Here is a 26,298-nt window from a genome sequence, read left to right as displayed (position 1 = left end):
GCTTCAACGTTCTCTACCAAGCTTCTTGCTGTTTGGTGTCGTGTTTTTCATCGAAACAATTCGCCACTGTTAGCAATGGCGCCGAGCCAAGTTCGCCTTTGTAACCCTCGCCAATGACTTCGAAGCTCGGAAAGCACGACGCGTTGCACAATGACGGTTCCCGAAAGTCAGCTTCACCTCGATACTGCAGTGTTACGTGGTGAAGCATACGAGAGTGGCAAGGGACAATTGTCACGGGCCACTGTATGTATTCCTTAATTATACACGCGTGCACCCGCAGTCTCCTACAACAGTACGAGCACCGATACACCTAATAAGCGTACTAGCAGGCCTTTGGAGCTACTTCGGACGTGCCTGTGGCGGTTTCAGCCCTTGGGGGCAGTAAAAGGCATGCATTCATTTTTTCGGACTGCCCGATTTTTCGGCATTTTCGCGGCCCCTAGAGAGTCCATAAAATTGGATGTTGACTGTAGTACATGTTTTATGCTGCCACTACAGGGGGAAAAAAAAAAATTTGTCTTTGTGAGGCAGTCTGTCGTTGCTGGGGAGAAACAAGGCGTGCACTATGTCTCTGCAACAGTGACAAGCAACAGCACCATTTCATTGCTAAGAAAATCGATGCCTTCTCTGGCTTTGCCATATAAGACACCTGCTTCCTGTGCAAACCTGCAGCCCTGGCATCTCATCAAACCGTAATGCATTGTGAGGAGAGTGGCGGTGTAAGCGGACCGAGAGCTACAGATGAGGCGAGGCAAGGCACGGTTCTTGGAGGCCACGTGAGCGGTTGACTGTAGTTGCCACCTGGTCCTTGTCAGGGGAAGGACCAGGTGGCACGAGGGTGGCGGCGAGAGAGGAAGGAAAACGTGGGTGGCATGAACTGTGCTGCAGCGTGTGCGCGGATGGTTGGCGTGGTGAGAGACTCGCGGAGTGCAGTAATAACGTCAATGTTGCGACGGGCGTGTCGGCCTGTCGTCATTGGCAACAGCATTTTGTAGCAAACACATAGCAATCTGTGGTGTTAGGCGAGTTGGCACGAATTTGGGCAATAGAAACGAGCGCAAAAAACAACAGGAACGAGGAAGGCCACAGGAAGCCATCTGTCCCGTGTCCTTCCATGTACTCGTCCTTATTACATTTCTGCTTGTTTCTACAGTTTAATCTCGTTAATTCGAACTGACGGTGTGGTCCCGTCAAAGTTATGCATATTCCTATGGGCGAAACGCCCGGTATTGTGAACATGCCGTGCTCCGATAATGCTCTCATCAGCATGCCAAATCACGCGGCAGCGCCTCCGACCAGCATTGCTCTGACCCCGCCATAGAGAAAAAGCTTAGGGAACCCCCTCAACGCCGCGCGCGATTGGGGGGGGGAGCACCATGGGAGAAAAAAGAATGTTGGCGGAAATTTCACTCTCTCTCAAAGGGCATGCTTGCCGTTTCTGCGTCGCGCCGTAATGCCCCAGCCACACTAGCGGAAAAACGGGTGCCGCGGTCTCGAGCCAATTTTGGTGGCTCGCCGCAGCGGCAAGCGAGCCGTGAGCAGAGGAGACCCATGACAGCGGCCCAGACGTACACACGGGCAACTGGTGTCATGCGGACCCGCCCGACCGCTCTATTCGTACTCGCGTCTGGTTCAGCTGGACCGCTTGTTTCTCACCCTATTGTCTGCTCGCGTCAGCTTTCGCTCGCACTTGTTTTGGTCTCGTTTGCGCTTGTTTTGATTGTCATGGTTTGCTTTTTTTTTTTTTTTTTTTTACAATAACGAGTCTAAACCGAGACGTCCCAATAGAAAGGTTTTTGGAGACAGAGCACCATATCCGATTCTGTATGACAAGACGGACCCTGAATACAACAAGGACACTGCAACAGAAGGGAGCACATCAACATGATTATGAACAGTGGCAACGACTTCATGACATGCTGACAGCTCCACGCGTGGTGTTCTCGCCACCTCGTTTGCATTGAAGCGACAGGCTGCACGAAGGTAAAGTCACTTGCCGCTGTGAACTCTATCTTGAAAGCGATCATCTTATGCGAGGGACAGACGGACGGACGAGCTCCAGTTTTCTCGTTGGGTAAGCAATGCTTACGCATTTGAAAGCGCACGAGCATGCAGAGGGAAGCAGTGGCAGAGGTAGTCTGGCCTTGGCAACTCCACCGATTTCGGTGGCAGTAATGTTCCTGCTTCCCTCCCGCCCCTCCTGGCAACTCCCCCATAACACCCAAACCTTCGACGGTCTCCGCGCACGCACGTCTGCACACCGGGCCAGTCCTGCCGGCCTGGCGCCAGCGTAGTCCACTCCCTAAAGTTCCGTTTTCTACCGTTATCGGGAAGCAAGTGTGGGCTGGTGTAGACAAATTCGTGATCCTCGCTCGCTGTGTTCTTGCGCGACGCGATATTTCACGACTCGCACCGTTCATGCATCGTGCTATGGTGCATGAATACTTCAAGAACAAGTCCTTCCTTTAATTCGAACTTCTTTTAATTCGAACAAATTTTGGGCCCCTTTAAGTTCGAATTATCGAGATTCGACTATCATTGAAGCAGTAAGCCCCGATGACCTCACATTGATCGCATGATGAATCTTCGTGAATCTTGTGCTGTGGAATTACGTCTGCTGATTTTGATTCAACATAGCACCTGTTACCCCATTTCTAGCCTAGGAAGAGCCTGCAATGACTACCACTGTAAAAGCATGCACAAACCTGTCTGGTGGGAGTCTAGACCGCCTTTGTCATCGTCGCCGCCTTCTGACAACTCCTCCTTTGGTGATGTCGGGGATGTGGCAGCAGAGGAGGACAACTCGGGCTTCTTCTCTGCAGACTCTATTGTTTCCGCAGGCTTGGCTTCACTGGTGTTGCGGCCTCCATCATCGGCTTCCTTCTGTTCCCCTCCCTCGGCGCTGACGCTGCAGGCGCTTTTTCTGTGCTGCTCTTCCTCCTTGCCACTGGGGTTCCTGGGGCTGTGGCGGCTGGGGCCCGCGCACCTTCGGGGCAGGTCCACTTGCAGTGGGGGGCCACGAGCCGCTGGCAGACCGGGAGAAGCGTTCGAACTCGCACGGCGAGCTCAGGTAGAAGCCTTCGCCGTCCTTGGTGACACAAGGCTGCAGATGCCACTGGGTCACGGTAAGGTTAAAAAAGAAATCTTAGTTACATATAGCAAAGCAACAAAGAAAGAAGACAAGGATAATAAATATGCACACATTTAGTTGTAACCACGCTTGCTAGTGTGGCTGGTTACGGAACCGTTCTGGTGTTCAAAAATAATGTTGCGGAAGTGTGCCGAATTGGGGGCTGCTTCATGACGAAGGAGGTAAAAAAAAAAAAAAAACAATGCAAAGGACAGGACATAAGCAGATACGTCATACACATGATTACAATGTCCCGGTACTTCTGCTTGTGCAGTTTGGAAGACATCTATCAGCACAATTACGACAAACCCGAACGTTGGTGTAACTACTGTCAAAAAACAGGGAAGTAGCGATCGTCTACTTTGGTGATGGCTAGTTCTAACTCCTGTCAAAACACAAGGAACGTAGTGAGATCGTCTACTTTGGTGATGGCTCTTTCATTCATTCGTAAATGTAAGCTGAACCAGTACAAATAAGTACAAAGGAACATGTCTTATTGAAGCATGTCCTGGGGCACACGTTTGTTTCCTCATCCCTGTTATTTTGTTTCATTGGAACGACTTGCTTGCATGGCTTGCTGCCATTACTTGCTACTGGATTATCTTCTTGATGTGGTAACCTTGCGTATAGCTTCATACATGGCTATGGGACAGCTTCCACTCTTGACAGTGGCATTGAGCTTCAGCTTTGGTGTTCTTTAAAACAATGTGCAGTCAAACCTCGCTAAAAAAACATGATATTAAATTATCGGATATAGCGAGGTAAATCTAGAATATCTTTGGCTGATGAGCATGTGACAAGTATACGCTTCCGACAAATATAGGACATAATGAAGGCATTTCCATGTCAAATGCGGCTCCGCTATAATGCGGTTCAATCTCATTTATGTGATGTGATAAATGCACTTCTCTTGCTCACTGTAGCTTAGATGAATTTTTTACAAGATGACTGAGTATGTTCACTTCTATTACTTTTGGTCCTCGTTGGAAAGTCTCCATTCGCCCTTTCGAGACCATGTTTACAATGGTGACACTGCTTAACATACCACATAAACCAGCTTAGTGCCAATGGCAATATTGGAAATGCTCTCGAACTACAATTCTTCAGTGCTGCTTTTTGTGCTTTACAATGAACGTGTCAAGGAAGTATTTAAACAACCATGCGGAGACAATCGACTCCTTTTGCGTCCCCTCACATTTGCCTTCCCCATAGGCTCATGACTTTTCCCGTCTTCAAGGTTCAGCTTAAAAATCTTTTTTTTTTTAATTCTGGGGTTTCAGGTGCCAAAACCCCGACCTCATTAAAAGGCACACCACACCCGTAATGGGAGAATCCGGTTTAATTCTGACCACCTGGGTTTTGTTAAAGGGGCCCAGAGCCACCATTTGGGCTTGTTGAAATAACATAGTCTGTGGGTAGCATACGCTGCTATGACATCTCAGCCAAGTTATGCTGTCCTATGCATGTAGCTTGCAAGCGGAGAGTGAAGTCACCTTTCTCTCAACGCTCTCTTTTCAACAAAAGCATGTTCTTCACTCTTTTCTGGACACTTTATTTCGTCGTAAAGCGGCATTCACACACGCAGCTGCTATTGGTAGCTGCAGTTGGCTATGTAGCGTAGATACCGCGGCCACCACAAGGTGCTGCCACAAATCCACTGGCCTAAGTGCACTGCGACTCTCTGAGGATAACGCGTTTGGCTTTCAGTTTAGCATGCCATAGGCCCCAAATCGGAAGTCTACGTTAACATCAAAAATGAAATTTGAAATGCATTCCACGGTGACATTTAGAAGGCTGAGTGTAGTGGGCACGCCCCATTTTGCCATAGCCTTTGCAGTGCAAGGCAAGTGAAGAAACGGGAGCACAGCGGAGGCCTGCGTTTGCTTGCCAATAACTCCGTTTCTGCTGAACACATTGAAGTACTTTTTGCGGACAAAGTATTTCAGAATAGCCATTTTCACTTCAAATGCATTTCTCCACTTCGATAAAAAGTGGTTCAGGGCCCCTTTAATGTGACCAAATGCCGCGGTACACAAGCGTTTTTCATTCCACCACCATCAAAAATGCGACTACCGTGGCTGGAATTGAACCAGAAACCTTGAGTCAGCAGCAAAACACCACAGCCATTGGTCTACCGCATGACGCACACGCGATGGCGGGACAATTACCATGCAGGTAGTGGCGCACTCCAGAGGTTTTGCCAAGTCGCTAGTTTTTGTGGCACGGCTCACGAGCGAGAGCAGAGAACAGCTATGCTGCGAAATTGTCACACACACTTGGTGCACTCTCTCACTCACTTAAGTCCTCGCGGCGCAGGCATCCCTCGAGAATCTGGCGGCGCAGGTCAGGAAGCGAGTGAAGTGCCACCTCGCCCAAGTTCGAGAGCACCGCCAGGCAGTACTCAACGCGAGCAGGGTCGCTACGGCTCGGGAACGTTGCTATGGCAGACTTGCGCAGCCGAGCTCCCCTCGTGTGCCGTCAGTTTTAGCTTGCCAAATGGCTTCAAGCTTGGCAGCGTGAACACCTGCAATACACAGAACATGCATCTGTAAAGAAAACTCGTGCACAACTAAAACAGCACTCCTAAGATATAGAGCCGGATCCTGTCACAGAAAAGTATAGGGTGCAGTCCACATTTACTGTTCTATCGGTTATAATGATAAGCAGACTTCACCCTTTCAGGGTCAATATCGTACATGTACGACCCTCCGCCGAACACCATCAAAATGGTCATGGCGTACATGTACGGTATCGCTTGTACATTTAAAAGCGCGCCTCGTTCGATCATTTCTTTTGCTTGGCATGTGCTGCCACGCGACGGAAACACACGTGGAATTTTTTACTTGCGCCAATGGCCTACTCCGTTTTTTTTTGTGTTTGCAAACGGCGCGTCGGCTATCGATACCTTCGGGCGTCCCGAGAGCCGGGCGCAGCGCTGGCGCAGCGGCGGCGAAGTGCACGATTCTTTCGATTAGTATCTGCGCATTGGTATGTGCGCCACTTGGCAGGGAACACAGTGGAATTTTTACTTGCGCCACTGCCTTTTTTTTTTTTTTATGGCAATGGCGCGTCAGCTACCGCTCGTGCATCCCGGCGCGCGCGCGCGGCGGCGGCAAGTGCGCTCTTCCACAGAACACCGCTCTTCTTTCTATCATTTCTTTCGCTTGGTATGTGCTGCCACTCGACGGGAAGACGTGGAATTTTTACTTGCGCCAATGGCTCTCCGTTTTTTTTCTTTTCTTTTTTTTTTTTTTTATGGCAAAGGCGCGTCAGCTCTCGCTTGCACATCCGAGCGCGCGCGCGGCAACGGTTTTCTCCTGCGACGGATCCCGCTTGTTGCACTAAACTGATGGCTATCTGGTTTCAAATCTCTCAGAGGGTGACCGCTTGTTACTCTATCGTTTATCGCCCACCGCGGCGCGATTACACCTGTTCCCAGGCAGCCGCCTATATACACAAACGATGCTGCCGTTTTTGCGGTTCCTTTTTTGGAGACCACAAAAACTCTATAGCCCCTTGTTGGCGATAAGACGAAGGCTTCTCACTTGTTTCGGTTTCCGGACGTGCACACAACCATTTTTCAGCGCGCTTATCTTCTTATTCACGAATAGACATTGTGTATTTTAGAAGACAAACGATTTTTTCCTCACTTCACTGTCATTTTAAAAAAATTACGACCATATTTTTTCAAAATAGATTCTTTCGAAGAATTTAAATCAGCAATAAAGAAAATCGACCCTGGGGGGTCGCATTTGGCAAAAGAATTCGACCCTCAAAGGGTTAAGGGTGGCCGACTTCCGTCAGGCGTGTTCTATCGTAACAATACCAAAGCCTGGATGACCTCGAAGCTGTTTGAAGAGCACGTGCGCCTAGTGGACCGTCACTTTACCGCTCTCGAAAGAAAAATTGTTATGGTCATAGATAATGCACCAGCTCACGTGGAACTAGAGAACCTTTCTGCCGTGAAGCTGGAGTTCCTGGCAGCAAACACAACCGCACTTTCACAGCCCTTGGACCAAGGGATAATTCGGTCTGTTAAACACTTGTACCGAAAAAACATGCTGAGCAGGATGCTTCTTGCAATGGAAAGTGGGAAAACTTACAGCATCGACATGCTGGGCGCAATACATTTGCTGGCGTATTCGTGGCAGCAAGTAAAAGCCGCAACTGTGAAGAACTGTTTCGCGCGTGCACAGTTTGTCGTGCCCGCAGTGTCCGCCCAAGAAATCAATCCAAGCGAAGTGGATGCAGATGAAGAAGCGGCTGACGACAGCGACTGCGAGGCGCTGCTTGCAGAAGTTTTGGAGTGACAAGGTGGCGGCGCCAGAGTGCCGTTTTGCGACGTCGATAATGACGTCGAAACTTGTGAAGATTTGTCCGACAGTGACATCGTAAACTCGCTTAGTACCAAATTACGCAGCGCAAGCGACGGTGAGGATGACGACAACGCCGAGCTGGAAGATGTGCTGTGTCCGTTCGTTGGAGAAGCAGCGCGAGCTCTAGATGTGATGCGGCTGTTCGGCGAAAAAAGAGGGTTAATGGACACATTGGCCTTCCACTTGGACAGCTTCGAAACTGCAGTTGTCGCTGCGGGGCCGCCGAAGCGGCAAACGAAAGTGACGGATTTTTTGCGACCTGTTTCCGCAAAATAAAGAAGTTTTTTGGTTTTCTTGCGAAACGCGTTTCATTCCACAGGCAGGTAACTGCATATTTCTTACTTTCGGGTAAGCCGTAGTGCCGCTTAGCATGTACTTTCTTCGCGTCCCCGTCAGGTACGGTTTAACGAGATTACACTGTAAGCTTTGTTTAGCAATAATCTACATTTTCTTGTTATATTGGCGAGTTTATTGTAAGTTTAATGATGTATATATTTTGCTAAAGCACTAGAGTATGCTCACCTGTCTTGATTGATTGTGAAGATGTTCGCTCATGTTATATGTAGTATACAATTTGTGTTCATGTTTCTCGTGCTCAGTATGCTTTGCAATTTTTTTTGCCCCCATGAGGCGCTGAGGGTATGACGTAAACATATGTAAATAAGATGACCAAACATTGCACGTAACAGCTTCGTTGTCCTCACTACACGCCATCCCTCAAGTGCAGGTCCACAAAAGCTGTCTACAAACAGGACTTGGGAATCTGGGAGCCTCTCCATTGGTGAAGCGCACCAGCAGTGCATACAGGCAGAGATACAAACCTCAGCTAAAATACTATGGTGCTACAATGGCCTTACTTGCTTCAAGTTCTGTCACAATGATGCAGCCAAGCCAATGTCGATGACGTGAAAGCCTTGCACGCTGCCACCAAATGCGGCTGTGCCAGGACACACACACGCACCTGAAAGTGGGTACTCTTGACGCAGACGATAGCTCGCGCCAGGTACTCGAGGCGCCTAGCCAGGGTCGCATCGGCACCCGGTCGGTCGGCCAGTTTGGCGAGGATGCGTGCAGCTGCACCATAGTTGCCCACCCGCTCGTGGTACTTCCACAGCAGGTCGGCCGCATCACACCGGCGTTGCAGGTAGGCCTCCAGGAATGGGCTGCGCACGTCCAACAGGCGTGCGGACTGACCACTCTCACAGAGCCAGTCGTACAGCGAGGCATGAAACGTCTCGTCATCTGACCGCAGGGCCAGACCGAGCATGGCCTCGTAAGAGGAGACATCGGCTCCGCTGGTAGCACGCAGCTCAGACAGCATGTCTCGAATCACCTGAAAGCACAGCATTATAATATAATAATAATATTATGGGGTTTTACGTGCCAAAACCAGTTCTGATTATGAGGCACGCCATAGTGGGGGACAGGCGCGTAGCCAGGGGGGGGCTGATGGGGCTTCAGCCCCTCCCGAAATTTTTTCGTGCTGGCATGCACCGCCGACGAAAACTACCACCGACGCCGGCAATCATTCTGGATGTTGTCTACAATGTCCTTTTCACGCTCGAAAAGACAATTCGGCACGAACATCGCGAACTCGGGCTGGATTTTGTGACAATGCCCTTGCACCTGGAGTCACGTAACGCAAAGAGCCCCATCCGAGCACAAACTTTCAACGGCTTTTCGATAGCGAGCAGGCGCGTTGCGGCATCTCGCAGCGGCCGCGGAATATACGGAGCGCATGGATTTCAATTACGAAACTTTATGGGTATAAAGTTCTCATAAACTTTTGACGCGAAAGGTGCGCTGACATTTCCAAAGGCATGCTTTAAAAGATTTTCAATTCTAGAAATTTATGGGGTTAATGTTCTTATAAACTTGGGCCAACATGCGCACACTGGAACGCTCGTGTCCAAGCCGTTCCATAAATGGAAGCGCGCGCTCGCGATCTCCCACACACACGAAAATACTAAATATCACCGTGACTGTCAGCTAGCAGCTGATAATTTTCTCCAAACATTTTCAGGAAGCGTGCCCAATGTGATTGATCAGCTGGACCAGGGCAGGCAAAGTATAATATGAGAAAACAGAAGAAAGTGAACGACCTATTATTGAGGATTTTTTTTCTTTTTTTTTTTGCGGGCGACAAGGTCTGGCTCTCCGGGGCCACAGGGACAGGGGCCCTATCAATTTAAGCAATGCCCCTGCTGAAAATACAGGCATTTTCAGAGTGCTTCTTCGCATGTGAGCTGATTGTGGAGATACATATCTGAAGAACCATTTGGAAAGTGGCCCCAGTATTGCCTCGTATTTAAGCCCAGACGCACAAAACCAAATTATAGAAATTTGTGGTGACATTATCAAAGAAAGCTTAGATTCAAAAGCCGGCTGCTTCTCCATACTTCCTGACGAAACGACGGACATCGCTGGAATCGAACAGCCTACTGTTCCTGCAAGGTACCTAAACAAGTATGCCAACGACATCAAGGGAGTATTTTAGGTTTTAGCACCGGAATAGATGCCCATCTCTCACTGCGACAGCAGGTTCTATGTAAATGTGTAAATACTGCTGCAGCTTCTAGTCACCCTTCCAGTGACCACTGCCAGCGCAGAGAGAATATTTTTTTAACAAGAGTTTACTAAAAAACTACTTGCGCTCTATCTACAATGTCTGTGGAACGCATGGTTAGGCTGGCGCTTCTATACACCTACAGAGACGTCGGCATCAACGTGACCGTTTCGCTCAACTTTCCCGCTGAGAGAAGTTTGTCCTTTAGATAGCGAAGCAACAAAAATCAATGCAAGTAAAAGTGCTGTTCCTTCAGGTGCATAAGTTCTTAATTAACTTTTAAAACCTCAAAAATTTTCGCCGTTTATTCTAGCAGTTAGCATCATGATCACAATTATCACGCGAATACAAAAATTGCGAGGATACCAATAACCAATTTTGACCGACCTTGCTCATTGAATACCCGGCCCACGCGGCGTTCGCCAAAAACACTCGGATATTGGGTAGTTCAACTTGCCGCATCATCTGTGGCCTTCGTTTGTCCTTTTCTTTCCTTTTCAGCTACCTGCTTTTATTTCTTTTTTGAAACGAAGGAATACCCTCCTTTAATTTTGGATGCAGAATAATTGTTGGCGTTGTGCACGCAGTTAAATTAGACATTTTCGTACTGATTTATGCATTATTCCTCTATTATTCTACCCACATGGCACTGTCGCGACCGCTGCATGGCCCAAGTAGGATTTCTGCGATCATAGTTATGTTTTTGCCAGGATCATCTGTCTTTTTGTGCTCAAAGTTTACTATCTGTGACTGAGCAACATGTTTATTTGTCGTATTTGACGCATTATATACACTGACGTTTGCTTAAATACGTAGATTTATTGGAGACTCATACGTATTTTTAAATATCTTTCTGCGAGGTTTTGTGTATACACGCAGTGAACTTTGTTTCCAGCGACTCTTTTTTTGCCCTTTAGCGAGTTGTATCTTTGCATTTGTATATTCCATTCTATCTTCGCATTTCTAATATATACTTTGCAGAACTCCCACTTTTTATTTGTACTCACTGCTGCGAGTATTATCTCGGTGTAATTACAATACACGACGAATTACAGCTGCTCCTGCGCAATCGATTGCAACGAGGGATAGCGTCATTGAGGTTTCTTCCTGGCCGTTGCGTATGTAGAAAAATGTAAACAAGGTTCTTGAATGACAGATTCATCAAAATATTTGTCCTCAACCTATTCATTTCATGGCCTTTACGTCTTTCATATAAGCTCCATGCACTGCTTGGCTGGTTTCGAACTGATATTGACCCTTTTCGCGGCGATCCCGTGGGCACTGCCATATTTGATCACGTGGTGACGCGTCCGTTGCTTGCCTCAACTGCCTCCGTTGCCTCCTTGTTTACAATGGAAGTGTATGACGCTGGCGCGGCTTAGAAAACCTCTGTTTTCGGAGATATCATAGACGGTGACTAGGTGGACGACACAAAGCTTTGATCACAGCTTGAGAGAACATGCAAAAGCTCTTTCGGAGCTGATTGAGCTATGTCCAAACGGCGCAGGCAGTTTATATGGTGCTTCTTCTAAAAGCGGGGCTAAATATGCATTCCAAGCTTTGCGATTATGAATTCAGTCAGGATTAGTGTGTTTTGCTCTTTGTTCTTTATTCGGCAATATTTTGAAGCAGTGGCTTGTCAGTTTCTGACTCAGTGAAGTTCCTCGGTGCGGCCACCATCTGATTATTTTCTGCCTAATCGCTCGCGGGTGTGCTCAGTTCCGAATCCGATAGATTTGTTCTTGCTGCGCACAAGGCTTGAAACGTAGCTATTTTGTACATTGTAATACCTTGTAGAAAATATATATTACAGCTAGTAACTTGCTTACTCTTGTGGACCGTCACGAAACATTCAGCTTCGACCATTGATGCGCCATAGGTGTAGTCCGTCATTTATTGTGTGTATACAGTGCGCATATATTCAAGTGTGCGTCCATTCACTTATTATTGATACGTCGGCGATAGAGTGGGCGTAAGTTTTCCTGCCATTTGGACAGATGTGTATAGATAACGTGCGCGAAACTTACTATGACAGGAAGCGGCACTACTCCCTTTGTCATTGTTTAACGAGTGGTACTCAGTGTTGCCGACGTTCTGGGGATGAAGCCCTTTCTTTAAAGGTTAGCGATACAAGGCTGGTGGATGAGCAAATTTCTGTATCCTCGAGGAAAGCCGTACATCACGAAGTGCCGGTAACACGTTCGGACAGTTGCAGCAGCGGTCCGCGAACTTCGCCACACAGATTCATTCTATTCCTTAACATAACAGTCACTATTTTTGCAGCCAACTACTGCACACGTCTTCAATCTACATTATTCAATCTAGCATGATTGGAGCACAGTGTATTAGTGAAAACTCAGTTGCATTTCCGACAGCTAATCGCACAGAAGCAAGGTAGAATCGGTAATGGTTTCGTATTCGTGCGCGGTCGCTGAGGAGAGGTATGACGCGCCGCCGTGAGCGCCATCTCGTTTCTCTAATTTGGACCACCTGGGGTTCTTTAGCGTGCACCTAAATCTAAGTACACGGGTGTTTTCGCATTTCGCCCCCATCGAAATGCGGCCGCCGTGGCCGGGATTCGATCCCGCGACCTCGTGCTCAGCAGCCCAACACCATAGCCACTGAGCAACCACGGCGGGTGAAAGCACAGCATTGATGAGTACTGAAGTGACCAGTGCATGTTGACAGCACCGTAAATCACCACAGCACCAGGAGCGCAATGAATTGGGCTGGTTGGTACATCATTGAACTTAAAGGAAACAGCACCAAAAACATTGCCAAAAAAAAAGCATGTGCTAAAAAGTTGCAATTTCGCCCGAAAGGCGAAGCATCCATTGCAATAACAAAATTAGTAGAGAGCTATACTGAATAAGGATGGTAGTTTTATATGCTGCATAAGCTTGGACACATTCGCTTACTAATTGAATTAACAAGCCTGGTGCCTGCATGCACAAGCAAACATGAATACATCACACTCGATGACCGCAGGCAACCACTGTCAAAACGCTGGCGTGAGCAAGCGCGGTAGCAGCGAGAGAAGGTTTGTGCAGTTTATCGCTTCAATGGAAACTGAGCGGCGAAAGCACAGAGCATACCAAAGTAAGAGCTGTGTGGAGATCGCTTTCAAGATACGGTGCGTGCGATAGCCCGCAGCCACGCGAAGTACAAATATGCAGCTGCTAGAAGAGTAGATAGAAGCAGCACCCCCTCCCTCCCGCGCTGCCTTCCCGCTTTCCTCCTTTCGTGTGGGAGATTGAGTCGCCAGTTCCCCTTGCGCCCAGTCGCTAGATATGCATTTGGAGCTGCAGCTAAACGCCGCCTCTCCTCTCTCCCTTCCTTCCTCCCACCCCCCCATAGCCTTTCGCACAACAGAAGACGTCGCGTTTGGTCTTCACCGTGCGTTCGCTCTCCATGAAAGCGCGTGCCCCTCATGCGCCTTCACTCACACATACAGCACACAGGGCATGCGGCAACATCTGATTGCAACATGAATTAACGAGGGGGAAAGAGAGAGAGAGAGGCCCTTGCCCACCTGACACCCACCTGGTAGCACTCGAGGCGTGCGCCATAGGCTTGCCGACCGCGCTCGTCCTCGGGCCGCTCTCCCTGCCGGTAGAAGTGCAGGGCCAGCCCCTGGGGGTCCCGTTGCTTCGCCAGTGAGAGGCTGAGGTCAATGACCCCTGCGTGGTGACCACAGCTGGTCAGCAGGCCACATGCCGTGCCCAGCGGCAGTTGAGGACCCACCTGCACACAGGAGGCTCCCTTGTCATCCAACAGCTGAACGAATAAAATGTGACCTGAGAAGCTCGCAACCATTCTCCATACAGTGCTTCGTGCTAATGATATATGAGAAAGGAAAGGTTTACCAGCTTGCGTACAGTATCATATGATGAATTCCAAGCAGAATCAGGTTTTTTTGTGGCAGCCAGGTGACGGTCATAGTAATTGCAATCACGGGTTCAGAGAGCACTTGTCCTTGTCTATGTTCTTTGGTTTCCTTTCCTCGTTCCATAAGCCGCGCGGCTTATGGAACGAGGAAAGGAAACCAAAGAACATAGACAAGGATAAGTGCTCTCTGAACCCGTGATTGCAATTACTATGATCGTCACCTGGCTGCCACAAAAAAATAATGGTAGAGGGAATATTTAACTCGTATCAACAGCACCGTGGAGCACTTGTGAAAATGTGCTCTGAGGCAGCTTAGACTGCTTAACTTGCGAGAGTGCCTGGTGATGGTGTCGTCCACCTCCCAGACAGTGTGTGTCGTACCCTAGGCCGAGGGCCGAAATTTGCAGTGGTGCAGAAGTCACATGCCAAGCTGCCTTCCATTGGTCAAAGGATCTCGAGCCTTGCCCCAACAAGTGAGTGCAACAATTGAAGGCGTTGACCTTCTGCTACACGAAAGGCCTCCACTGAACAGTTGACCCTCAAAGAAAGTGTCCGCCTCCTTGATCCAAAATGAGCTTAGAATGGTACTAGCAGAGAAAGAATGTGCACTCATTTAAAAGCGCATGACAATGTTTCTTCCATGTTCAAATGTTCCTTGTTCAAATTAGACTGTTCGCTGATGACTGTGTTGTGTACCGAGCCATTAAAAGTGACACTGACCACCAATATTTACAAACTGGTCTCGATTCAATTAACACTTGGTGTTCATCGTGGCAAATGATCCTAAACTACTCTAAGACAAAGCTCGTCTCCTTTACAAGAAAATCTTGCCGCATTCCAACTACATACACTATTAATTACATAACAGTTGAGACAGCTTCTACTTACAAATATTTAGGTATTCACCTACAGTCTGACTTAACCTGGAACTATCACATTGATCTGATTCTAGCAGCTGCTAAGCGTTCTCTTGGCTTATTAAAACGTAACCTTCGACATGCTCCTACGCCTGTGCGTAAACTTCCTTATATCACCTTAATCCGACCTAAAATCAAATACCCGGATCAAGCCTACATCATAGATAACATCGGATCCCTGCAAAACTGTGCTGCTCGTTTCATTTTATCAGATTACTCGCGTTTCACTAGCGTCACAGCGTTAAAAGCTCATGCTGGTCTTATTAACCTCTCCGATCATCGCAAACTTGCTCACTTAACTCTTTTTCACAAAATTTACCATCATCCGTTGCTTCATGACGATTTCTTTCAATCACCATCGGCCTTCTTTCCCCCGCCGTGACCATCCTTTCAAGATCAAACGTATCATTTGCCGCACTTCATCTTTTGCGAAATCATTCATACCCAAAACCACTATTGAGTGGAACCCGCTGCCTGCTACAATCCCAACTGAAATGAACACATCGAAATTTCAAGAACTTCTAAAAAATGAATGCAATGAGTAGCTTTTCTTCTAGTTCTGTTCCGCTTACCGCAATGTGTATGATTTTTTTTTGTGTTCTGTTTATTATGTTGCATTTTTTCATTATGGTTAATTGATTGTTGCTGTGCTGCCACATTTTATTCTTGTTGTGTATTCCTTCTCTAGATTGTCATAGAATTTTTGTCACCCCCCTATGTTATACCCTCGTTGTGAGGGCCTTTAGGGGTTTCTTGAAATAAATAAATAAATGTTGCCCTCACATCTCGCTGGCAGAGTACAGGCCAGAGCAACGTAACTGTGCACAAAACTTGATTTCACAAAGTTGTCATAAAATATGGCACTTAAAGAAAGATAAGCAGGGTAATGTCATCAGTTATTTCAATGATATAGTAAAACCAGCAATACCGACCTGTACAGTACCCAGAGCAGCCAAGCTACTTTCATTCGAAGTAGGGATGAACAAGATACAGAGGCTCCTTCTATAACAAGCGATGAAGTTAAGAAGGGCCTTCCAAGACATGACCCAAAGAAAAGCGGTAGGAGAAGATGGAATACAGTCGATTTATTCAAAGACGGAGCAGATATCGTGCTTGAAAAGCTTGCGGTCCTTTATAGACAATGCCTCACGACTTCAGGTGTACTGGAGAACTGGAAGAACGCCAAAATTAAACTACAGTATAGACCACTTATAACGTAACTGTTTATAGTGCAGAAGTGGCTACAACGCAGCCTTTTCCGAATCCCGTTTACCCTCCCATAGAACTCCATGTATACGCATACCACTTACAGTGAAGCCGCGTGAGACGAAACGCCGGTTATAATGCGGCTTCCGCGGGAAAATCTCGCCGACAAGGGCGGCAGCGAGCACGCTTCTCAACAAGGTGCGCCCACCGATGGGAGATAGGAGATCAACGAGGGCGATGCGAAGGAGGAGCATGAGACGTCGAGCAAACGAACGGGGAAAAATGCGCGCGTTGGTTGTCTAGGCGACGGAGAAACCTTTTGCTTGGCTGCTTATCAGCGGCGGTGCGTTTTGCACTGAACGCAGCTTCAGTTTCTGTGCACCTGTCGCGATGCGTGTCGTGAAATGCAGATATCGCGCGAGCGACGCTGTCAATTTAAGCAGTGTTCCGAAAATTTAGTTTGGAGCTAAAAACCTCGTTAATTCGACCCTCGTTAATTTGGAAAATAGGTTAATTCAGACTCATCCTTTAGTCCCGGCCGGCATATGCATTATTCAATGCAATCAAACTCTCGTTAATTCAGACTTACTTGGCCGCACATCGGTTAATTCGGACTATTTTCGGTGCTCGGTGTGCGAGGAGCGCTGCAAATGTGTAACGCAAAAGAGCAAGAACGGCGCTAGTGTCCAACCTAAACAAAGCGGCGGAGTCCGCATCGCCACAGCTATCAGTTGAAATCGTACGTGAATGACAGCAACACCGGAACGCTTCGAGCCTATTTGTGTCTATAGTAAAGCCTGTATTCTTGCGTTTACCGCCGCACATAACACCGCGTTGGCCCGGCTTTCGTAACTGCGTAGTCGTCATCCACGATCGTGTCGATAGCGGCCGCGGTTTTCTCCGCAGCGGTTGCGGCGAACAGTAGTTTCGTTTTTACTCGGTACGCGCGTCGGCCGCGTGCCTAAAAAACTGCGTAGTCGCCATCGATGAACGCATAGATAGCGACCGTGGTTTCGACTGCAGTTGTTGCAGCGAATGGTAGTTAGTTCGTCCAGACTCGGTGCGTGCGTCGGGCGCGTTCCTTCAGCACCGCACAAAGTCGCCATTCATAATCGCGTCGATAGGGGTCACTGTTTTTTTCTGCAGCGGTTGCGGCAAACAGTTGTTTCGTTTTGACTCGGTGCAAAGCTGTCGAGCTTGAAGAGCACAGGCTACATCGCGATTATGTTTTCGCCAGCTCACTGGCAAAAACGTAATCGATGATGTGCACGCGATTGTACAAAGCGTGTCTACATGCTTGGTCTACATGTTTTGCAGACGTGCAGGGCTTGAAAATTGTTGTTTTGGTTATAGTGCGTACCGCTTATAGTGCAGATATTCGCGACTCTGGCGACTTACGTTATAAGCGGTCTACACTGCAATCCATAAGAAGGGAGACGTTAAAGAATTGAAGAATTATAGGCCTATTAGCTTGCTTTCAGTACTGTATAAAATATTCACCCAGATAATTTCCAACAAAATCAGGGAAACACCTGACTGCACTCAACCAAGAGAACAGGCTGGCTTCAGGAAGGAATATTCTACAATGGATCACATACATGCCATCTGTCATGATATGGACGGAAGCGCGCAAAAAACAAAAGACATTGCCGTGTTCGCCGTGCGGGGGCGATGACGAAGTGGTGTGATCGTGTGGCGCGTGCGAGTGTTCGGAGCTGCTCGACGTTGAAGGCCAGCCGGTTCTCGCTGTACGCCCGGTCCAGGGAACCCAGATCGCCCACTACGCTGTCCTCGGACGCAAAGGACCTGTGTTCCTGCTGGGAAACCGGTCCAGGGAGCCAGGCAAACGAGGCAACTCGTTCTCGGATCCCAGTGACCTGCGTTCCTGCTGGGCAACCGGTCCAGGGTGCCAGGCAAACGAGGCAACTCGTTCTCGGATGCCAGTGACCTGCGTTCCTGCTGGGCAACCGGTCCAGGGTGCCAGGCAAACGAGGCAACTTGTTCTCGGATGCCAGTGACCTGCGTTCCTGCTGGGCAACCAGTCCAGGGAGCCAGGTGAGCGGAGCAATCACGGTCCAAAGAGCCAGACGAGCAGGGCAACTGGTCCAGGGAGCCTGAAGGGCCTGTGTTCCTGCTGGACAACCGGTCCAGGGAGCCAGGCGAGGTGGTCGCTTTCCCGGGCCACTGCCACGACCAGCCTGCTGCCGGAGATGAGAGCAGTAGCGAGAGCTGTTGCACGGCTACCATGGCTGTGTCTGCTACCGTCGCTGCTGCAGATCCCATGATGCCGTGGGTAGACCCATGGTAATGTCGTACCGCCGTCAGCGGACCCTTCGGGACCGACATCGGCCTCTACGTGTCAACGGGCTCCACACATCAACGGGCTCCACGCAAAGGAAACGCACGGCGAGAGACTTTATATAACAGGACACTTTAGTAGCAGCTTCGGGACTGCATGCGTTAGCATAATTCTTAAGTACATGTCCATCGTGAAGTCTTTACGTCTTTGTGCTGTTAATATATATTCTGTGTTTGTGTGCACTCGAGTGGACGATTGCATTCCTTGGCGAGTGGTCCTGGGCCCAAACCTCATTACATTTTCATCACAATCAAACCTCACTACATCATTTTTCATCACACCCTCAATCAGCTAATGGAGTCCATCAGTGTACACATTTAGGCTTGTTGGTGTAGCATGTTTACAAATTTTTTTTCTTGTAGCGCAAAAAAACACACAGACGTAGAAGAAGAACAGAGACACACACAGGCACGCTCCATTTTTCTTCGTCCATTTTTTCTTGCGCTACAAGAAGAAAATCAGCTAATGGAGTAACCTGTGGAGTACAATCAATGCCTCTATATGGCTTTCATAGACAATGAAAAAGCATTTGATTCACTAGAGATGGATGGATGGATGGAAAAACTTATCGAGGGAGGGGAAAAGGGAAATAAGGGAAGGGGTTGGGTGAAAGGGAGCGGGTGGGTGGGTCCTCCTTATTCTAGGACACCAGTGAGGAATCCTGGCAACCTTCTGCACCTGGTCCAAGAGGCCCCTTGGGCCTCCAGCTCCGACCAGGCGAGGAGGATATCTCACGGCTCCCTAACTAGAGATGCCAGCAGTCACAGAGGCATTGCGCAGTCAAGGAGTACAGGACGCATACGTGAATGTCTTAGGAAACATCTACAAAGATTCCACAGCTACCTTGGTTCTCCACAAGAAATGTAGAAAGTTACCTATCAAGAAAGGGGTCAGGCAAGGAGACACAATCTCTCCCATGCTATTCACAGTGTGGCCCATCTCCTTTCGGAGTAGCTTTTGGAGCAGCCAAAAATGCGTTTCCAAGCAGTAAAATGGACTTTCCGAGCAGGTTTATGAAAGCGATTGCAAACTATATTATATGGGGCTTTTACTGTGGGCAATGCATGTGAAAGCAGTCATTGGTTCATAAATTCAATCCAAACACTAAAATTGACCATAACCCCTCCCCCACTACCTTTCATCGCAGTCCTTACTGTGGACTGCGACGAAGTGGTGGTGTCATAAGATCTGCTTAAAAAGCACTTCAGTCGCTTAAAAAAGCACGGAAGGACTTGGACATGCTACGTGCAGAACTTGAAAGCATTTTGCAAATCTTCAGAGTGATCTTGCTCCTATAAATTTATCCTTTGTAGGACTCCACTGTAAAGAGCTGCACTCTTTACAATGCAGCACTCTTTTCTAAAACATTACCGCAAGCGGTATGAAATTCATATGAAATGTAAAATGAACTTAACAATGTATTATTAAAACGTACGAATGAAATAATTTTCATACCGCCAGTGGTAGGAAAAATTTAATTATTTTTCCCTGTGCTGCGATTCACTGATAACCATCTACAGTCAACGTCCGATTTTTCGAAAGGCCTAGGGGCCGCGAAAATGTTTGAAAAATCAGGCAGTCTGAAAAAATCTATGATTGCTTTTTACTGTCCCCCAAGGGCTCAAATCACCACAGGGGCGTCAAAAATAGGTCTGAAGGCCTGCCAGTACACTTATTAGGCGTATCGTATGGTGACAGGAGACGGTGGATGCATCCGAGTATAATTAAGGAATAAATACCGTGACAATTGCACTTTCCCACGTTTGCTTAACTCCTTCCATACCACGCCCGTTAGGCATAGTTAGCCCTTGTAAACGCCGCTTTTGAGACCTTCCGAGCCGCTCACGGACACAAAGCGCCATTGGACGTGAAAGAGGAGAAACTATATTTTTGTTTTCTAAGCAGTTTGCTTTTTTCCCGCCAAGCAATGATTTTTAAACGCGCTCCGAAGTTTTGCGATCGTCAAAGCAGAAGGCAAAATTGTCCAGCTCCGAAAACGGCGCACGCGCTTTGGGAGATTGCAGATATCTCGATTCCGCTGCCTCTGCGGCTGATCTTATCAATACATCGAATAGCAGTGAGTCAGAGGACGCTGGCTTTTCGTTGGACTTTCAGTCTGAAAGCGACGACGACCCAACCAGCCCGGAACATCGGCGGCTGCAGCCGGCATGCCCAACTGTAGTACTTGCAGTTAAAATTTTTGTAGCGGAATACCTGTTGAATGAAAAATTTTGATTTTTTCGGAGTTAGTGCCTACTAGACGGCAATAAATTTTTGTATATCTCATAATTTTCGTAACATTTCTTTCTTAGTAGATACAAGCGTGTCTGTACAAACTTTGTTCAATTTTATCGCACAATCTTGATTTTAACAATTTATATCTTTTTAATGACATACATCTCGTTAATAAAACTTTTATGCGTGAAAGTGCATTCATTTTTCTTTTCATTTATGCATTACATTAAATCTTGAGTGCAGTAGTTCCTTCAGAAAAAACATCTGCCGTAACATACAAAAAAATGTCACAGTTTCGCCCTAAGGGCGAAGCAATGAATGCGATAGCAACACAGCAATGACATACGAAGTAAGGTGAGCGGCTTTGGTAGCAATATGAATTGTAGTAAACATGAGCTGATTAAGTAAGCAGGTGTGCTGCGGCGTAAGCAGACCGACATGAAGAGAGACTCGATGACCACGAGAAGGCGCGTGTGAAACGATGGTGTTGTTGAGAAGCGCTTCCCTTGGGCAGCGCGTGCGAAGGGACACACCTGTAGCGCTGCACTGCCGACCCGGGCAGCATTGCATGTGTAGCGTGCGTTGGAAATGTGGCCTGACTATTACTAACTGATTGAACAAGCGCGGTGTGAGCGCGCACAAACATGAATAGATCACACTGAATGACTGCAAACAATGACTGTCAAAACGCTGGCAGCAAGCACATACGCCGCAGCAGCGGGCGAAGGTACGTGCGGTCTATCGCTTCAACGGAAACTGAGCGGCGAATGCACGGCGCATAAAGATCAGAGCCGTGTGGAGATAAGCGACGATGCGAGCGAGCGTCGAGCGCGGTTGTTGGCAGAGTAGAAGTGCGCCCCCCGCTCCCTCCGGCGCTGCCGTCCCGCTTCCTTGCTTGCGCGTGGGAGATTGAGTGGGAAGTTCCTCTTGCGCTCTACGGCTGATCTGTTTATGTTTCCTTCCACTTTAAACCCAAGTGCTTCTGGGAGTTGCACGGTATATCTACGGTTCTCGCTGGGTGGATCCCGTCGCATTCCATCAGGATGTGCTGAGTGGTTTCTGGATCTTTACTGCAGCATACACATGTCTCATCTAGTTCCGAATATTTGTTCCGATATGTTTTCGTCCTTAGGCAACCGGCTCGAGCCTCAAATAGCAAGGCACTGCCCTTTGTGTTATCGTACAGATTTTCCCTTCTAATTTCTTTCTTCTCATTCTTGTAAATCTCCATTGTCCTTTTTGTTTCCATTCTTTGCATCCAATTCACGGTCTCTATTTCACTCACTTTCTTTCTGACGAGTCCTGGTTGTCTAAATACAGTTTCGATTGTCCTGTACTTGGTTGCCAACTTCCTTGACCTCTTCCTCCATTCTGTGTCCACGCTTTTCATGTACAGATACTTGTGAACTTTAGCCGCCCATTTATTTTCATCCATGTTCCTGAGCCTTTCTTCAAAACTAATTTTGCTCTGTGCTTCTCAGACTTCAAAAAAAGCCCAACCCATGTCCCCCTGCACTGCCTCATTTGTGGTATTACCGTAGGCTCCCAAAGCCAACCGGCCTACTGGTCTTTGGTTAACTTACAACCCCGGCAATATATCTGATTTTAAGCATAGAATGGCAATTTGCGAACATTAGCGCTGGCACCATTACTCCTTTCCAGATTCCACGCACCACATTATACTAATTGCAGCCCCACAGTGCTCTGTGTTTCATTATTGCTGCATTCTGCTTCCCCTTTATTTTCAGATTATCTTGGTGGTTGCTTGAGTAATTCTTTTCTTCGTTTATGTGTACGCCGAGGTACTTAGGTACTGCTTCACTATGGGTATTACTTGCTGTTGAATTGACACCACGAAGTTACTCGCCTCTTCATTAAATATTGTAATTCCCAATTTCTCTGTGCTAAACTTAAGGCCTAGATTTGTCGCTGCATTCCCACAGATTTTCTCAACTATCTGTAAATCTTTTTTATTGTCCGCTAGTAGCGCAATGTCGTCTGCACAGTAGCGCACCCAGGTTCTCTGCCGGGGGGGGGGAAGGGGTTGACAGTTTGCCAATGCCATCTAAACAGCACTAATTTCGATTTCTTCATGGGAAATTGTAAAAAAAATGTGATTTTTGCGAGTGTGCAGACGATTGCGCATCTTACATCTTAGTTGCAGTACTCAAATGCGTAAGGAAAGAAAAGGGGTTAAAGGAGTACTGACACAAAAATTTTCGAACTTGTTTTTTCTGCTGTAATGAGTAGCTAATGACCCAGTAATCACGGCGCGAAACCTCACTTGCTTCAGAGCGCTACAGGTAATTATTTGGAGTCTTCTTTGCAGCGACCAGTCCACGTTTCTGTTTCAGAGAGCAACGAGATGGGAGAAGAGGAATTGTAAACACAGTGAGCACGTGATCGCACAAAACTGACGTGTTCAAGCCAGCGCGCTCACAGGCGAGCGAGCTTCGTGTTGCTAGTTCGTCTGCTACGCCTGCACGAGCTTTGCGATGTCGTCGCCGTCCTCGTTTTCGTCGTCCAGTGGCGACTATTTCCTCCAGGTGGGAGTCGCCACCGTATTAGACGTGGCCAACCACTTTTGATTAGATCCACCACAGGCGAGCTGGCGATCGCTCGGAAGCCGTATAGGCCCAGCTCGCTGGCCGTCTGATCCGGGGTCGACGGTTCTTGCGATCCGTCCGCAGCTCGTAATAAAGCACTTATATTCGTCAACACAATCAACGTCTGCACATTTATGACGCTCATAACTGACAGTACAATAAGTTTTGCCGACGGCGTTGGTAGCGATGAGAAAACACGTTAGCAAGGCAAGCAACTTCGTAGAGACGATTGCTGCGGCGGCTGCGCTGACCGCTTGTGAGCCAAAGTCATGCCAAGGATTAACCATATTGTCACGTAGTAGCGACGCTGAAGAAAACAGTCGTAAAACTGTGTACAACGAAACTGGTTGTTTATTGGGCGAACCCGTGCCCACAAAAGGAAGGTACACTCAAAGCACAACGATAGCGGCGAACACAGTCGGCGATCGTCGAAAATCTGATCAGCGGCGAAACGCGTCGGCTTTTATACCTGAGTCATCGAAGGTTCTAGATTAATCCCTGATGCCCGCGTGTCTTCCAGAAAGTTCTAGAGAATTCGCGTCAGTCATGCAATCAGATAACATAAGCGTCGGTGAAAACAGGCAATGGAAAGAAGCATCGATAACGTTCTAGAAACTTCCGATACAGGCGCGTCCTGCGCCGAGCGATAACGTTTAACATTTGTTAGCCGGTGGAAAGCGGCCACCGGTGGAAAGCGGCCACCGGTGAAAGATAAACATCTATACGTGTCAATATCGCACAACGTTGCATAACATGCACACTCACAGGCCAGCGTCTCGACGCAGGGAGGAAAAAAATAAAAAAAAGCACCGGGACGATCGGAGCGGTGAGGAACTTGCTCGCCGGCCCCGCCCCGAAGGCAGCGCAAACTCGTGACATACATACGGTGACGTAGCGTTTTCTTGGTTATTTACAATCCCTCCTTGATGTCAATGTCGCGAGGTGCTGCGCTTTGCGGGTGGCTGCACCCACGTACTTTTAAAATTGATATTAAATATGGTCCAAGATATATTCGCCACTGATATTTTGTAGACGATATGTGTGTGTCCACCTAAATCGATCTCACGAGTTACCTCGACGTCAAATTTTTGTGTCAGTACTTCTTTAAACAAAAGGGGGGAATAAGTCGGCCTCAGGGGGGGGGGTTACAACCCCCGAATCCCCTCCCTCCATCGGTGCGCCACTGCGTCTGCATACATAAGTCCAGGGACCTTCTGTTGCACCATTTTCTCTGGCCTTTTTCCAATAAAAGCTTTCTATGATAAATTTTGATCTCTCCGGCTTCTCTGTTGTTGTTGGATCTGGGGCGCGATCTTGTACGCGTTCCAAAATGGAACGGAGGCGTTCCGTTCCATCGAGCCGCACACGATTGGTCAATTTCAACCGCGACGTTCAAATTGACCAATCGTGTGCGGCTCGATGGAACGGAACGCCTCCGTTCCATTTTGAAACGCGTACAAGATCGCGCCCCTGTTGTCTGAACTTTCTTTCGTGCCAAAGCCCCTAATAAGGTTTGTGATGTACTTCAGTGCATCGTCTCCTTCGTAAATGTTACCGTCTCCATCCCTTATAGCCGTTTGCAAGTTTTTAGTTGAAGCTCCAAGTGCTTTTATATAGTTCCAGAATCTTTTGGGGGCGCCTTTCTCTCTTTCGCGAATGTTACGCACCCAACGTTCACTTGCGCATTTAATTTTCTCTTCCCCAAACTCACTCGCCACCCTTTTCTTTTTTCGGTATTCGTTCCGTCTAAGGAGCACCTCTCGTTCTTGTAATCCCAACTTTTTGGCTTCTCGATGATCTCTAGAAGCCTGCTTATGCTCTTCTATAGCTTGCTTTATTTCCATGTTCTACCCCTTATGTGGTTTCCTCTTTCCAATCCAACAATCCGCCTTTTTCATGTGCCGAGTGCGCATGCCCTGTACCCTAGCGGCGAGCGCCGAAAACGTTTTGTACGGAGTCGGTGGTTCGTGCAGCTGACGACGCACGCGTATGCAGCATAGCCGTCAAGCACGCGAACTCTTTATTGTCGGTGCTGTGCCGTTCGACGACGCGGTATTTGCGCTGCGTTTCGGTAGAAACTTCAGCTGTTCACAGGAATATTCGGTTAACGTCCGGTACATCACAATGTATGCCGACACGACACCGATGACGGTCAGAAGTCGACCTCACGCCGGCGCCAACGCTCGGCCGGCTGTAGCTGTGATACTGTGCCAGTGGGAGACCTATATTGACATACGAGTATGACGAAGAAGCGACCGACAACACGACTGACGACAGCGAGTAATCGTAGTGTGATAAGCTTTCGTGCCGAAGACGCCGACAAAACGAGTGTGCTGATCGCCGTGCGAGCGGCTGCCGAGTGAGAACATTGCACTGACAACGTGAATATAGCCGCAAATGCGCTCGTGTATGTATTTATTGACGCTCAAATTGAGTCGAAACGTGCTTCAGACGCTGATATGCACGATTTCCACCCCTTTAAAGCCCTCCACATCAAGTTTGAGGCGGTGTCGATCTCGTTCAGGTAGGTTCATCAGGCCTAACACAGCCTACGAGTTCGTCCGCTGCCGGCGGACCTGAAATATAAGATAAGCAAGTACGACGAAGGAAACTGCTTATATAGTTCGGTACTGACCTTACCGTTTTAAGTGAACCACTCTTAGCATAGTACGATGCACACAGAGTGGGAAGCGGCGACACGGCGCAGTGATAATACCGCGGTACAGGCACCGTTCTTGAACGAAGGCTGTCGGTCGCAGTCGCCGGCGCTTCCATGAACGAAGTGCAACTACAGAGAGTGGATTTTAATGCTGCCATATTTAGTAGTTATCGAAAACACAGTTTGCCTCTATGCTAAACAGGCAACAAGTGATGGCCCTTTTGATACTGCATCGTAAGCAACAACACCGCTCGTTGCCACGCGAGTACGGCGGGCATCGGCATTTTCGCGTGCCAGTGCGGCTAGGTGGTCGTTGTCGCCGTTTTCGATGTGCCCGGGACGTTCATGCCTTCTTG

At 48.1% G+C, this 26,298-nt stretch overlaps 1 protein-coding gene across 1 annotated transcript in view; it reads right to left on the bottom strand.

The window, feature by feature from the left end:
- Positions 1-8,353: 8,353 nt before the first annotated feature.
- Positions 8,354-26,298, bottom strand: part of LOC119454643 (nuclear pore complex protein Nup155) — a 176,445-nt gene continuing 158,500 nt past the window's right edge. Inside the window, exons 8-9 of the mRNA XM_037716517.2 lie at positions 13,616-13,816; positions 8,354-8,839 (exon numbers count right to left, since the gene is read on the bottom strand). Of these exons, the coding sequence (XP_037572445.2) occupies positions 8,369-8,839; positions 13,616-13,816 (672 nt within the window). The 3' untranslated portion in view covers positions 8,354-8,368. The remainder of the gene's footprint in view (positions 8,840-13,615; positions 13,817-26,298) is intronic.

Source organism: Dermacentor silvarum, chromosome 5 (assembly GCF_013339745.2).
Source record: "Dermacentor silvarum isolate Dsil-2018 chromosome 5, BIME_Dsil_1.4, whole genome shotgun sequence".
In the NCBI taxonomy this organism is placed as follows: Eukaryota; Metazoa; Arthropoda; class Arachnida; order Ixodida; family Ixodidae; genus Dermacentor; species Dermacentor silvarum.
The sequence above is the reverse complement of the archived record's forward strand: the minus strand, read 5'-3'. Positions and strand labels throughout refer to the sequence as shown.